The 16,423-nt window shown below is 40.5% G+C and overlaps 1 protein-coding gene across 1 annotated transcript in view; it reads left to right on the top strand.

Annotated features, from left to right (window-relative positions):
- The window catches only part of TOX (thymocyte selection associated high mobility group box), a 424,317-nt gene that overhangs the window by 204,647 nt on the left and 203,247 nt on the right, over positions 1-16,423 (top strand). The window contains exon 3 of the mRNA XM_075550689.1: positions 8,890-9,132. Within this exon, the coding sequence (XP_075406804.1) occupies positions 8,890-9,132 (243 nt within the window). The remainder of the gene's footprint in view (positions 1-8,889; positions 9,133-16,423) is intronic.

Raw genomic sequence — 16,423 nt, 5'->3', positions numbered from 1 at the left:
GCAAATGTTACTTAACTAGTCACAGTTTCTTAACTTTAGAATAATAAAAGCACTAGGTTCAAAGACAATCACATGGAAATGCAAGATTCAAGAGAGCCTCAAAGAGATTGTAAATAACTGAGTTATCCCTCAATGCTTTTAGCAGCAAAGTCACAAACAACAGTCATTTTGCAATGACACAGAGGCACAGGGGACTAAATAGTCACCCATTAGTAAACACCTTGATCAGCCGGATGCTTCCTACAGCAGAAGAGATGAGTCATGTGGCACAGCCCAGTGCCAGAGATACAGGGAGTCTCTCCCTTGTCTGCAAGCAACTGAGGATCACACAGAGTACAGTTAACTGTGCATGCTACGAATGAAGAGTTTAGTTTGAATCCTGTAGACTGACTATGATTTAGATCATTTTGTGTGCTTTTGTTTCCTTCTTACCTTGAGGTAACAAGATGAAACACCAAGTAAATTAAAACGTCTTAATAATAGTTTTACACAACTGTCTCTAAATAGCCCGCTCCATGTGTGTAGGGGGATATCGTGCGTGTGGCTTTTGTTGGGAGGCACTCAGGCTTCTGGAAGGACATAGGTCTCTACCCTGGAAGAGAATACCGTGTTTTTTATTCGATTACTTTCTCTGAGCCTCAGAAAAAATGGGAGTGATTCCCAGATGCCTCCAAATATTGGCTAAAGAAATTCATTCTTGCGGTTTCTTGGATATATATTTTTTAAGATCATTTTATTGGAGGCTCTTATAACTCTTGTTGCAATCCATACATTTATTTTCTTTTTTGGGGGGGAAGGGATTATTACTTTATTTGTTTTTTTAATCATTTTATTAGGGACTCATTCAACTATTATCACCATCCATACATACATCAATTGTGTAAAGCACATCTGTACATTCATTGCCCTCATCATTCTCAAAACATTTGCTCTCCACTTAAGCCCCTGGCAACAGGTCCTCATTTTCCCCCTCCCTCCCTGCTCCCCCCTCACTCACGAACCCTTGATAATTGATAAATTATTGGGTCCTGTTGAGGAATAAATGATACTTTGTCATGAAAGTTGGAGAATGAAAGACTATTTAAGCACAGATCTCATTAAGGATTTAAGGAAAATAAGTAAATCCAGTCAGAAACAGCTCAAATCATGGACCCGTGCAGGAGGTATGCTGTTTTAAGGATGGACAGACTTAAGCCTCCTCTCAGTACCCAGTCATTGCTCTATCGCCACTGTCCTTTCTTCGACCATCACAGTACCCCAACCCTGCCCTCTCTCCCACTGGTCTCATGAGAACTTTGCTGTGGTTATGCACTGCTGAATGCATTGTCACCAAGCTTGACTGTATTTCTTTTTATTTTTTATTAAATCATTTTATTGGGGGCCCTTACAGCTCTTATCACTATCCATACATACATCCATTTGCCAAGCACATTTGTTACATATGTTTCCATCATCATTTTCAAAGCACTTCCTTTCCATTTGAGCCCTTGATATCAGCTCATTTCCCCTCCCTTACCCACCCACCCTCCCTCACGAACCCTTGATAAATTATAAATTATTATTTTCCTATCTCACTTCATCTGCTGTCTTTCTTCACCCACTTTTCTCTTGTTTGGTTGTTATATGTCGATCATTATGGTCGATTTCCCCTTTCACCCTCCACCTTCCCCTTCCCCTCCTGGTATCTCTATTCTCATTATTGGTGCTGAGGGGTTGATCTGTCCTGGATTCCCTGTGTTGTAGGCTCTTACCTGTAGCACTGTACATGATCTGGTCTAGTCAGATTATGCCTGATCTGACCCCATCGCACTGGGCCAAAACACTAAGGGCATGCAACAGAGCAGAAAGGGGAGCAAAGCAATGAAGTCCCCATGGGAATACCAAAAATAGACTTTGGGGACAAAGTGTAACACCCCATCAGACTCGACTGGAAAACACTTCCAAAGGAGTGTTTATAGGCTTTTCGTTTTTTGTCATTGGTTTTCTTTTTGTTGTTGTTATTTTGTTTGTTTTGTCTTCCTTTGTTGTTTTGGTGTGACTTTGCCTTGTTTTTGCACATATTATTGTCCCTGCATGACTATCTAGATAAGATAGGTGGGATAAACAATTTGGAGGAGAAAACAACAGGACCGATGTTACGGGGGTAGGGGAGGGTGGACAGAAGAGGGGGGTTGGTTGGAGAAAGGAATGGGGTGTCAACCAACCCAGGAACAAGAGAAAAACAAGTGAACTAAAATCAATGGAGAGAATGGTGCCTAATAGGGCTTGATCAAGGGCAATGTAACCACCAGGAATTACTAAACCCCAAATGAAGGCCAAACATGACAGTGGGACAAGAGGAAAGTAAAAAGAAATAGAGGAAAGAACAAGGAGGCAAAGGACATTAATAGGGGTCTAAATACAGGCATGTACATATGTAAATATATTTATATGTAATGATAGGGAAATGGATCTATGTACTTATATGTTAATTATTACAGTAGCAGATGAACATTGGGCCTCGACTCAAGTGCTCCCTCAATGTGAGACACCTTTGTTTTAATTATCCGGCATTCTGTGATGCTCACCCACCTGACACGATCGCTAAAGTCAAAATGGGTGCATAAACAAGTGTGGTGAAGAAAGCTGATGGTGCCCGGCTATCAAAAGATAGAACGTCAGGGTTTTAACGGCTTGAAGATAAACAAGCACCCATCTAGCTGAGAAGCAACAAAGTCCACATGGAAGCACACCAGCCTGTGTGATCACAAGGTGTCTATGGGCTCAGTCATCAGACATCCATGACCCAGAACAAAAAAGTCATATCAATGTGAATGAGGGGGAGTGTGAAGTGGAGACGCAAAGCCCATCTGTAGACAATTGGACATTCCTTACAGAAGGATCACAAGGAAGAGATGAGCCAGTCAGGGTGCAGTATAGCACCGATGAAACACACAACTTTCCTGTAGTTCTTTAATGCTAACACACACACAGACGCACACACACATTGTCATGGCCTCAATTCTGCCTCGACTCTATTTCTTGTGAAGTGGATGTCACCAACATTGTCGTTATGTAGAGCTCTGGTTGCCTCAGGTTCACAGTTGATATTCTACCCACATTGTGTGCAGCCTCTGAGAGCCAGAAGGCCACAGAAGTTCCTTCCCTAATCCTCTGGGATGTGCTTTATCAAGATGGATGCTAAATGCAAACAACTGCAGGGGTGAGAGAGGAGGAGCCACAGAAGACACCAAAGTTGTCTGCCTCAACTGTGGTCTGGTCTCACAAGCCTTTCCGCTTCTAAGAAAATATTATCAGTTTTCTGGTACACTTTAAGATTAATGTTATAGTCTATGTTATCAACTGGCCAATGAAATGTATTGGGAATACAAAGTGTTTATTCAAGCATATGGTGAACAGTGGTATATTCACAATCTTCATGTTTTTATAGGCCTTGTAATATTTGTACATTTATATATTTAATGATGAGTTTTTATTCATTCAAGAAAAACATTGAACACTAATTATAACCAGGCAAATTCTTGGAGCATAAGAAAGGAAAATATGAATTCTATCATACTGTAATAAATACCAGAGAAAGCTTGGCGGTATAGTGATGATACATTGGGCTGGAAGATCAGCTACGCTGTGGGAGCAAAAAGAGCCTTCCTCCTCCTGTGAAGTTTCGTTCTTGGAAACCCACGGGGGCAGTTCTGCCCTGCCCTGCCCTGCCCTACCCTACCAGGCCACTGTGAGTCAGAATAGACTCAATGACAGTGAATGTTTTTGAGTAATATAGATTAAAACCCTCCCTGAAAGTCTTCTACTATACAAAATGTGAAGCTTTTGTTTTGCTTTTCCCTACTTAAGTTTGAAAAAGCAAAATAAGTCTATCCTGTCGTAGAAACCAATGTTGAGGAATTAGCTAATATATTTCCCCATTGTAATAAATGAATAATTAGTCTGGTGTTGGAGTTTTTGTAAGCTGCGGTGTGTGTTGACTTTTGCACAGTGCTGTGCTGTTACGTAGCATTACTACAGTGCGACAAACTCACGTCAAATAAGCATACGATATCTAATGCGAAGAAGAAAGTTACTCAAAAGCCATATTTTGTGACAAATCTAGATCCACATAACTTTATGTCTGGGTAAATTGTGGGATCTGTGGTTTGGTATATAATTGCATCTATTAACTAGCAAGGATGTGTAATTACATGAAAATAAACCTTGTAGCTTAATTTGTAGTGCAATTGTTATCACTGAATGTAAAGTGATACTAATTAAACTTTCGTTTAAAACATCATATTTTAAGATCTAACTACTGAAGATACTCTAGAATATTAAGTACAACACAGATAGAATACCCTTGAGTATTTAATGACATAAAATTAAAATTACAGTTCTCTCATCCCTGAATATGATTTGTTCCTTCTTCAAGAAACAGACAGCCAAAATAAGTTCAAACAATAAGTTCAAAATAAGTTCAAGTTTCTGCAGTCAAGAGATGGCTACAGACAAGGTCTCTCAACAATGTACTTGTCTCAGACTTGTTTGGTACCGTCAACAAAATCCCATCACATCAGTGACCAGTGAGGCCATCTGCTGGGCCAGTTAAATTCAAGGTAGAAAGGTCAGCTTTCTATCAAGGTTATAATGGTTGTTTGGGGGCCATGAAAGGGGTTACCTTGATAGATTTTCTCAAAAGGCAGGAATGACCACGAGGGCTTATTATAAAGAAGTTTTAGGAAAATTTATAGAGGTTTTTTTTTTTTCCCTTCTCTCTCTCTTTTCCATCACGGCAGTGCTCTTGCTCATTCTTCAAAATATGCAGATAGGCCAACAGTTGTCTCATTGGGTGACCTGGCCTCATCCACCCAATATCCTTAATGTTGCCTGTTCAGACTTCTTTTTGTTCCCAGCAACCAAAGAACCATGAAAAGGAACATAATTTGAGTCCCGTCAGGATGCTAAAACTACCATTTTGATGGGGTATCAATTCGAGGGTGCAGAATGCTTCCAGGATGGGTTTGAGAGATGGAAACAATGACGTCCGAAATGTATGCAACTAGATAGAGAAGTCAAGAAAGAACAGCATCTCATTTTCATCTTTTTGTTCAGTAAAAATGTATAAGATTTTGCAGCAAGACTGTCTAATTTGCTTTCGTGTATCAGTGAGTTCTGTGTCTGCCATGCTGGCAGGGTATGGCCTGTAGAGCTTAGATATTTAAACACTTGACTTTAAACTCTGTGATGATATGATATGTGAATATGCTATCAAGAAAACAACTAAAAAAACCTTTAAAGGAACCACACTTGACTTGTGGATACCCTGGGTGAAGGAGGAGGAGTTTTTCCTTAGGGGCAATTGGGTTTATTTTAATGGTGGGGGACCAGCTTGCAGAAGGACATCAGTGGTTACACAACAGGAAGAGTAGAGTCGATGGCCCTGAATTCTACACGCAGACATTGTCGAATGGGAGAATGGTTTGTTCTGTATATTTTTCCACAATTGAAACGAATAATTACACAAATAGCAAGGAGTACAAGGAAGAAGAAAATGTTCTAAACTTGACTGCGATAGTGGTGTACAGCTCTTCTGGATATGATTGAACTATTGAATTGTATGATATGTGAATGAAGTGCCAATAAAACTGTTTTAAAAAACCACTTGATGTTAGTAGGGTGGATACTGGGGTAAAACTCGGTACAGGTAGAGACTTCACAGTGATACTAATATGAAAAGACATCAAAAGTTTATGAAAAAGAAGGAATCGAAGCATCCTCCTATATATTTTTTAAATAGTCTCATTGGCATGTACTTCACATAGACAGTGTAATCGTTGGATCATATTAAGGAGAGTTGCTAGATCATCACCACAATCATTCTCAAAACATTTCCTTCTCGTACTCGTTGTTAGTTCCCGATTTCCCCCATTCTTTCCTACCATGTTGTAAGGTAAGTATCATGCCAATTACTGTGTCTGTAGATCTATCTATCTTGGATTTCATACACAGAAAATCATATAAAACACGAACTAGCAATAATGACTAAACAAAACATAGAAAAACAATCAACAAGAAAGTAGAAATTATTAAAAACTGAAACAACTTTAAAATGGTGAAATGATAAGGTATTGCAGTTTGAGCTGACTACCTCTTCCATGACCAACTTGACAATGTTCTCTTTCTGATAGCATTCCTGGTCCCATCCTTTGACTGTGCTCAGAGAGGAGGCACCTAAAACATAATCCATGTAGGGATCAATGGGTATAAGCTCCCACTGTCATTTTGGCCTTCTAAAAACCGGCGGGTGTTCCCAATTTAAGCTCTGACAACATTCCCGCCTTTGGATCTGGATTTTAGTATGTCCAATCCTTGGATCACACAGACTGGTGTACTTCTTCCACGGGGAACTTAGTTGATGCCTCATTTAGATGGTGGCTTGATTTAAAATAAGTCTTCAAGATCCCAGATGCTTTTCTTTCTGATAGCTGGGCACCATCTGGTTTCTTCACCATACTTTGCACCCATATGTCCCGTGATCTCCTTATGAGGGTGAACATCAAACAGGGCCATGTCTTAAGAACTATTATTCTGAGAGTGGGGATTAGAATTAAATGTGAGCCCCAAATCCATGCATATATCTAAAGTTTATATATATATATATGATCTGGTTCACTTTAGCGATATTTCATTTTATGGTAGAGAACATTGTAAATCATCCCCGTATCTTCTACTAATTATTCGATAGAACCTTAGAATATCCTGTGGATAAAAAAATCAACTAGTTGTGGATCATTTTGTGTCATCAGTCCAGTAAAATAATAATGGTCAAAATATTTCTGATCATATAAAAACAATAAAAATACTTTTTTCTTATATTCATTTCTCATATGTACTGAGTTGATGGTTCATCAGCTTGGTGATTTTAGGCAATTAATCCAACTTCTGAGCCTCATTGTTCCCATCAGGTTCTTAGAGGTGGTAATAGGTACACAAATCATTTGTATAAAGATTAAATGAACACAATGTACTCAAATGACTCAATACTGAACTTTATATCAAATAGACATGAATGAAAGTTCTTCTCCTGCCTCCTAATTTACATTGGCTTACCCATAGTTTCCCAAATGTGTTTGCCCAACTGCCTGCTTTTCAGAAAGAAAGAAAGTTGCTCAGTATCCCTCTGGCTTAATACCTTATGTACTATAGCTCATGATCCAGGATAAAGAATAGGTTTCTGCTTTTGCAGCCCCCTCGGGATCATTCCAGGGACCCACAGAGGACAGCGTCTCCCACTTTGGAAAACACTGGCTGATCATTTGAACAAAAGATCTGAAATAAATTAGAAAAGTGAGAATTTTCTCTAACATAATTCTAACAGAGTACTTATATATTATTCAACTAAGAGATGTATACAGTCAGATTTTTTAGGACTAGTAAATTTTTTTTAGTTTTTTTAGTCAAACTTAGATATGTAAGGGGAAAACCAGTTCTCTGGAGAAGAATCAAACATTTCCTACATTTACCCCCAAACTTTAACTCACCCATGCCTTTACATGACCAGGTCTAAATTCCAGATGTTTAAAGTAGCTCTTCATTTAATCTTGTCTTCTGACAGCTCTTAAACAATATAGAAAATTTGTTCAACATTTAGCAAGTACTTGAAGGTTTTCTCTTTGTTAGATAAACAGACACCATCTGGAAATAATAACACCAGGTACTTGGACGCAGAAGCAGGAAGCTAATTTGCTGAAATACCAATGAATACCTTACCCTAACTTTTTTGGCTCCTACTCTGCTTATTTCAAGTCTTGCACACTTCAGTAGGCACTGTGCAGTTAGACAAGGGGGTCCTTGTGACCCATGTAGCCAATCACAGTGAAGACTGTTTTAATTTGAAAGATAGATTTGCAAGAATTATCTGGACCAAAATTCGTTCCTCTCCTATTTTGAGACTTGCTCAAAAGGCAGCTGCTAAATATCAAGATCGATGGATGTTAGTAGATAGCAATGTTTTATTATTCATTTTCCTTATATTTCTCAAGGTTTTCCCCATTCCTGTTTTAAACAGGAATTTCTTCATAAAATTTTCCCTCCTTCCCATCTTGCTTTATCTAACACTACTTTCTAAAAGAAAAAAAACCAGGCCCAGATATATTAATATTGATTATTTTGTTGATTTCACTTTCATTTCTGAATCAGTCTTATTATAATAATATTGTTATTGTTTTCCCTTTCAAAATTGAATAGACTGAATTTAAATGACTGGTATATTACTTTTCAACTATTAGGAGAAAACCAAGGAACAATGTTAATAATCAGAAATCGAGAAAACAATCCAGACTTTTATTTGGACGATATGGCCTTAGGGGTAAAAATAAGTTTTTGTGACTTCTTTTCATATAGTATGCTTCCTGTGTAACTATGCAGAAATGCAATATCATATGTTTTATTATGAATTATTCTTCATTTGAAAGAGGTGAGTGCTTCAGTTTTCAAAAGCCATTGCCTAGAGCTTCTGGAATGCATTTCATTACAGTCCATGAGCTGAGCAATGTCTATGTCACATATTTAATTGAACATTAATTTTGTAAATTGCCTTCTTTCCCACAATTACCATTGAGAAGGCATCCAATTAGATTAAAGCTCTGGAAAATGTTCAAAGACCTTTGAGATTGATTTGAGTTCAGCTTCTGTCCAATGGAAGCACACACACTTCATAGAAGTCGATGTGCTTCTGAGGCCGTTCGCCTGTGTGTGTAAGAGGGAACTTCGCCAGGGTCCCGGGATGTTGGCAATGTCGTTAATGCTGCCGAGGCACTGTCTGAAGGGCTTGTGTGTATTCCTCAGGATGATGAAAGACATGGCAATGGGAATTTGCAGCAATATCTTCCTTGTCTTTTGCAGCCCTACCCCGGTCCAAGCCTGGAGAGCGAAGACTTCAACATCCCACCCATTACTCCTCCTTCCCTCCCTGACCACTCCCTGGTGCACATGAATGAAGTTGACTCTGGCTACCACTCTCTGTGCCACCCAGTAAACCACAATGGCCTATTACCATTTCACCCACAAAACATGGACCTCCCCGAAATCACCGTCTCCAATATGCTGGGACAGGAGGGATCTCTGCTCTCAAACTCCATTTCTGTGGTAAGGATCCACATATGCATTGGTGGTGGGGCAGGCCGCGCAACGTCTGTTTACTGCAAGGAGATTTAAATGCTGTGATAACTGTGCTCCACGTTACGGAACATGTTCTCGATAAATCTTAAGACAATCAAAAAGCAGTTTCAGAACCAGTTAATTATTCTTTGATCAATCGTATTATGTGTGACACCGAAAGTATTGACACAGAATGTACTAGCTTTCCGGCGTTGAGATGAAGTTTCTTAGGAAAATCTCTCTCCTACCCAGTATGAGACTTTACACAAATAAGGTCACTACATTTTCTGAGTAAGAACTGCTGTTCAACTTGATTTCTCATTTTCCTCTCTCAAGTTGTATATTTTTATAAAATAAGAAACAAGTCCTCACTTTTGTTTTGGATCTGAGAATTATTATTTATTGATATAGAATTATTTTTAGTTGGGATGATCAAACTTTATCTCCATTAAAGTGTTTGCACCTGTTGGACCCGTTGTCATGCTGAATCTTTAATACTCTCAGATTTGGTAGTAAACTGTCGCACCAGTAAACTAGCAAAAATTCAAATTCTAGATCCCCTCCCCTGAATCCAGTTGTTCTATATTTTCTTAAGTATTCCATTTACTGGCCTTTTGTTAAAACTGACTGATTTTATAACATCAAATATTTCTATATCTTAACTAGTGTCTATCCTGTGTGTGTGTTTGGGGGCTCTCTTGGGGGATGGGGAGAATCAGTTGCACCTGGCCAATGGCAGAGCCTTTTGCTAGGTTTTATACCCTCCTCTCAGGTTAAGATTGACTTTCAACTAAGTCCTTTTCCAGCCACTTACTAACCTGTCTAACTACTCTTAGTTTTGTAATTTACTGAACAGTGGTTCGTGTTCACAGTGCTCGATTTGATTAACATGCTTGTGTGATTTCTGCTAGAAATTTGTTTAAAAGCATTTCCCATGAACACTTCTCAAAATCATATGGAGGTGTCTATCTAACTTGAGTGATTTCATAAGAAGGTGAATCAAAAACATACGAGGCAGGAGGGGGACTGAAAATAGAAAGAAACCTGTCATTTCTTTGAAGGATGAAGACCCTGAGCCAATGCAGATTCTCACCAGTAATGGCAGCTGTCAAACTAGCTTGCAGCTGTAGAACTTTTCTTCTTTCCCACTCGCTTAAGTTTCTAGATTTGCCCTAAGTATATTATCTGTGACTTCCTAAGGGTTTTAGTGTGTTGTTGTTGTGTGCCGTCAAGTCAACTCCAGCTAATTGTGGCCCTGTGTGGGACCCAGTAGAACTGCCCCCTAATTTGTCATCTGTATCCAAGCAGACAGCCAAGTCTGCCTTCCACGGAGCCACGGGGGCGTTGGAATCACTGATCTTCCACGGAGCAGCTGGCTGGTTAATCATTGTGCCACGAGGGTTCCTGTTGCATTTTTTCAAAAATGTGTCAATAGTGTAATTTCGAAGAATTTTGTTTCGGTGCACTCACACCCCAAATTCCTGTAAAGACAATGAGAGAAAAGGACCCTAAGCACTAAGAGTGAGTCCTCGTAAGTCTTATGTCCTTCCACTCAGGGCCTGAAGGCACAAGATGGCCCCAGAGTGCTAGCTCATAGCAGGTCGCTTTCGTGACTCACAGAAATAACAGGGGACAGCAGAGCAGAACAGGTTCTGGTCTATTTTGGAGTCAGGCCACCTTAGGACTTTAGACAACTCTGTCACGCAGAGACCTTAACTCTCCTATGTATGCCCCAATTTACTACTATAGAAGAGGGGCTCGGCGGGGGCATACTTGCTCTCCATCCCATCCTGCCACACTGACTTCATTACGTGGACGCATCATTTCTGCCACTCGTGTTCCCTCTGTGGGAGTAGGAAGCCCTGTCTTTCTCTGGAGGAGCAGCTGGCGGGTGGTTTGGAACTGCCGACCTTGCCCCATGCCCCCCAATGTGTACGCATTCCCGGCCCAGGCTCCCCTGATAGCAGTAGTCGCTGTGTATTGAGCGCTTTCAGTGTGGCTAGTATATTAGCTAAAGTACTACAATTTTAATTTAATCAGTTCACATGTAAGTAGCCACAAATAGAAAGAACAAGTCTGGCTAATACCGTTGAGGCTGACCTCCACATTTGTATTAAATTCATTTTTCAAAAGCAGTGTTGTCTTGTAGAAAGCAAATTTTGAGATAAAATGTGTTGTAAGGGTCCTGTTTTAAAACATGCAGCCCTGACTGGAGTTTGAGGCACTATAAAGTTAAAATAGAAATCTAATAAAGTGGGAAAAGCAAGAGATATCTGTTGTCTACTAATTACTTTGAGAAAAAGCAGTTTCCTCGATTCTTCTCTGGAGCAGTTGTCTAACTAGAATGCCGCCGGTCACTGTGTGCATTCGGAGTGCTTGCTTTGATCTAAATGTTTGCCAAGGCCCAGAGGACTCGTAGGACATGGCCATCGCCCTCCCTGAGTGTATGAATTATGAAGAGACATAGGAAGAAGCAAAGAGAAGCGCAATGCAATTGGAGGCCAAGATAAATGCTAAGCTTATTACACTGAGCAGGAACCCGGTAGGACTTGCGAGTTGAAAAAGATCACTGCGCACTGGTTTGAGTGGTATATCAAACCTTGTGGAAAGGTAGGCCTGCAGCGGGGCTTGAAATAGGGGTTGCAAAGAAAAGTAGAGGTGTATGGGAGCACATTAGAAATCCTGCTTGGATGTATTAAGTTGCCAGCGTCTACTCAAGGCTTTGAAAAACCATTCAAGGTATTTGGGCTCAGAATGACGGGGATTACAAGATCACCGGTGGTTTTTATTTAAGACAAACGCTTTATGAAAACAGTGTTGGGGGAAACTTATTCTATTTGTAGTACCTTAGAGGGATAGCAGTCGTAAAACAAAACAAACGCGAGGCTTGGGCAACACCTTCAGAGCCTGATGCCATGATTTAGGGACAAGGCGTGAGGAGCAACACCTGGAGGTGACAGTGAGGACAGAGAGAAGATTATTAAGCTCTTTTTCCCATCAACCCCAAATAATGTACTTTTAAGAATGAATGCCTATGTATTTTAGGTTTAAAGGCACCAGGATATTATTTTCTTTGATAGAGACTCTGAGCATAAGATTTGTTGCATGACTGTAAGCATGTAAAATGTTTTCAATACGCTTTTCGGTGAAAACATTAAAACTCTCTCCTAGAAACTTTGTGCATGTCAAATGCAATCGCAGAACTGCACATCTGCACTAGTTTGCCTGTTGCTGAAGTCTGCTTATAAACAGAACAGTTTAAGTCATCAATGCTTATGTACCGAAACCAAACAAGCCTGTTGCCATCACGTGAGTGCCAACCTGTGTGACCCCCGTGAGTCACAAAGTAGGAATTGCTCCCTGGGCTTTTTTTGGCTGGTATGTTTACAGAAACGGATCTCCAGACTGTTTCTTCATGGCTTCGTTGAGTGGATTGGAAGCCCCAACCTCTAGGTTATCAGACTACTGTCAGTTCCAATTTATAGTGATCCTATAAGACACAATAGAACTGTTCTGTGGGGTTTCCAAACTATAAATCTGTACTGCAACTGACAGCCTCATCTTTTGTCCTTGGAGCAGTTGGTGAACTTGAACTCCTGACCTATGGTTAGCAGCCCAGTGTTTGACCCACTGCACTACCAGGTCTCCTGATGTATCAGCAGCGTCACTTATCTCCATTGGATTTTCCCAAAGCTCTTCAATGTTATTCAAGCTGTTGTTGAGGTTAACCTTGCACTCAAATCTTTGGGCCTGCATTTCACATCATGGAATTTCAGTGCAGTAGAAAGGTGAAACTAATGTGTCACAAGTAGATCTTGTATATACTTTTGATGCTATTGTAATATCTGATATAATTGTATCATGATATGGAGGCACTGTTTTATGTAAGGGATCATGAACAAGTACAGTGTTTACTGAGATTTTATTGTTAAGTTAAATAGTATTGTATCTGCCGCCGTTTCCTATCCCCACTGGAAATCTTGGGACTCTGTCACTGCGTAGGTCTCTTCACAATGCCTGTGGTTATTCGGTGCCACCAAGTTGATTCCAACTCGTAGTGACACTATGTCAACAGAACAAACCCTGCTCGGCTCTGCCCCAGCCTAACAGGTGGTCTGCGGCCCGAGCCCGCGGTTGCAGACGCTGTGCCCATGGAGCTGGAACAGGTTCTTCCTCTTGCTCACTGCCCCTCTAGTGGCAATATGTCCAACGTACATGTGGTGAAGCCTCGCCGATCCATATTTCTATGGAACGGTCTGGCTCTATGCAGATATCAGATACCGTTAGAATTAAATTCTTAGTACAGAATTAAAAATTAATATCGTCATTCTTTAAACATCTGCCGCTCTCGTAGGTTTCCCTCCATTACTCTATTAACATCTTTCCCCTTTTCCCTCATCTCCTGGGTAAATAAAATGAAAAACTCTCAGATAAATAACTAACAAGAAAATCAATACTCATAGTATTTCTTAAGTGCCTGCAGTAGACCAGCTCTATGCTACTTGTACTCCGTATTATCTATTATCCACTCCAATCTTGGCTCTGCCACTTACCAAACTTTTATAGCCACCTCCAGGCAGAGGTGCGGCTGTCTCCGTTTGCCTGTAGAGATGTGGAGGGTCAGAGTAGGAACTTGCCAGTGGCTCAGCTAGTAAATGAAAAACAGGGATAATTATAGACTTCGCCTCCTGGAGTTAAAGGAACATTTACAAATTGCTTAGACCAGTTCCCTGGTAGAGCAGAGGTCAAGTGCTTGACTGCTAACCAAATGATCAGGAGTGAGAACCCAGCAGTCACTCTGTGGCAGTCTACTTTCCTAAGGATTTGCAACCTTGGAAATGCTACGGGGCAGTTCCATTCTGTCTTACAGAGTCACCGTGAGTCAGAGCTAACTCCACAGCAGGAGATATTTGGGCTTTGACCCAGTGCTGCATATTTTCCCATTGCTGTTGCATACCATCGTATGTGTCAAAGGAGAGTGGTGTTCTATAGGATTTTCAGTGGCTAATTTCTTCGCAGATACCTCTGGGCAGATTTAAATGCCCAACCTTCCAGTTAGCAGCCAGGCATGAGAGCCATTTACACTTGGAGTGATTTCCATGCCTACAGACAGGATTATATAAATATTTGTTCAATAAAAAAGATCAAAATACCAAAAAGAAGTATGACTTGTTGAGTGAGAGGCTTTGCAAAAGATTTGTACATACATAACCTATCATTTTATTTCCATCTGTGATAAAAAGACAGCAATAGGCATGATATTAAGCAAAGAAATCTCTACTCTTTATGGGATGTGTCTTATTTACCACAGTGATTACATCATTATCTTTGAGCCAGACTCTCGGTTCAAATTTTCACTCTGGGGCTTACAGGCCATATGACCTTGGGCAACCCCTAGGGAACCTTTCTGTGCCTACATTTCCTTACTTGTAAAAGAGGTGCAGTGGTGCTGTGAGCATCACAGGGGTTCTTGTCTTTAAAGTAGTGACTGCTATACAATAGGTGCTGGTGAAATTCCATGAGGATTTTTTCTGACGACGAGCCGGCGAGGTAGGATAAGCAGACTGCCATGTGAAATGTACCATGCACACATACACTGAGACTTCTTTACACCAAACGCCCACGTCTTTCCTTTTTGGCATATTCTTTTATGTGCTACTTTCAATCAGGATTCTTGTAAGAAGTTGGGTTTCTGGTATTTTTTAGAACATTCCATTTTCTTGAAGTGTTCATTTTCTCAGGACAAGCAATAAAATAGCGTAGAATTTTTTAAAAATCATTTTAGTGGAGGCTCATACAACTCTTATCACAATCCATACATACATCAATTGTGCAAAGCACATTTGTACATTTGTTGCCCTCATCATTCTCAAAACATTTACTTCCCACTTGGGCTCTTGGAATCAGGTCCTCATTTTTCATTTTTGTCCCTCCCTCCCCCCCCCATCTTCCTCCCTCATGAACCCTTGATAATTTATAAATTATTACTATTTTATCATAGCTTACACTGCCCGACGTCTCCCTTAACCCACTTTACTCTTGTCCACCCCCCAGAGAGGGGGTTATATGTAGAGTCTTTTAATCGGTTCCCCCTTCCTACCCCACCTTCTCGCCACCCTCCTGGGATCACCACTCTCACCACTGGTCCTGAAGGGATCATCTGTACTGGATTCCCTGTGTTTCCAGTTCCTATCTGCACCACTGTACAACCTCTGGTCTAACTAGGTTTGTAAAGCATCATTGGCATCATGATAGTAGTTTGGGGGAAGCATTTAAGAACTAGAGGAAAGTTAGGTGTTTCATCAATGCTTCACTGCACCCTGAGTGACTCATCTCCTCCTGCTACCCCTCTGCAAAGGGATGTCCAATTGCTTTCAGATAGGCATTGGGTCCCCACACATTACTCCCCCCTCATGCACAATATGATTTTTTGTTCTTTGGTTCTTGATACCTGAATATACATATGTAAATATATTTATATGATCATGGGGAAATAGATCTATGTGCATATATTTATCGATTTAGTAGTAAGGTAGCAGATTGACATTGGGCCTCTACTCACATACTCCTTCAATGCAAGAACACTTTGTTCTATTAAACTGGCATTCCATGATGCTCACCTTCCTGACAGGATCACTGAAGACAAATGTATGCATAAGCAAATGTGGTGAAGTAAGCTGATGGTGCTCGGCTATCAAAAGATACAGCGTCTGGGGTCTTAAAGGCTTGAAGGTAAATAAGCGGCCATCTAGCTGAAAAGCAACAAAGCCCACATGGAAGAAGCACACCAGCCTGTGTGATCAGCATAGAATTATTTAAAGTATCTTGTTGATTAACTTCCAAGTAGTTCTCATTCTATATATCCATCTATTTGTGTAAGAATTCTATTTTTTTAACATTCCCCTTAGTTATTTTGAAAGTGGGTAATTGGTTACCCTCTTCTCCTGGGAGATTGGAGTCTGGTTAGTAGAGCTCTGATCTGTGAGTCCAGAAAGGCTGGCCCTATGTTGGACAAACTTGGTAACCATGGCAAAATTCCTACACTTAACTGTAAGCCAATGTGATGAGTCCCAAATAAAGTTCCTTGGTCCCAAATGGAGTCTTGATCCCAAATGGAGTTCCTTGATCCCAAGTGAAGTTCCTTGATCCCAAGTGGAGTTCCTTGATCCCAACTGGAGTTCCTTGATCCCAAATGGAGTTCCTTGATCCCAAATGGAGTTCCTTGATCCCAACTGGAGTTCCTTGATCCCAACTGGAGTTCCTTGATCCCAAATGGAGT

The sequence above is a fragment of the Tenrec ecaudatus genome, chromosome 5, assembly GCF_050624435.1.
Source record: "Tenrec ecaudatus isolate mTenEca1 chromosome 5, mTenEca1.hap1, whole genome shotgun sequence".
Taxonomy (NCBI): domain Eukaryota; kingdom Metazoa; phylum Chordata; class Mammalia; order Afrosoricida; family Tenrecidae; genus Tenrec; species Tenrec ecaudatus.
Note: the sequence above shows the minus strand (reverse complement) of the source record. Positions and strands in the feature narration are given on the sequence as shown.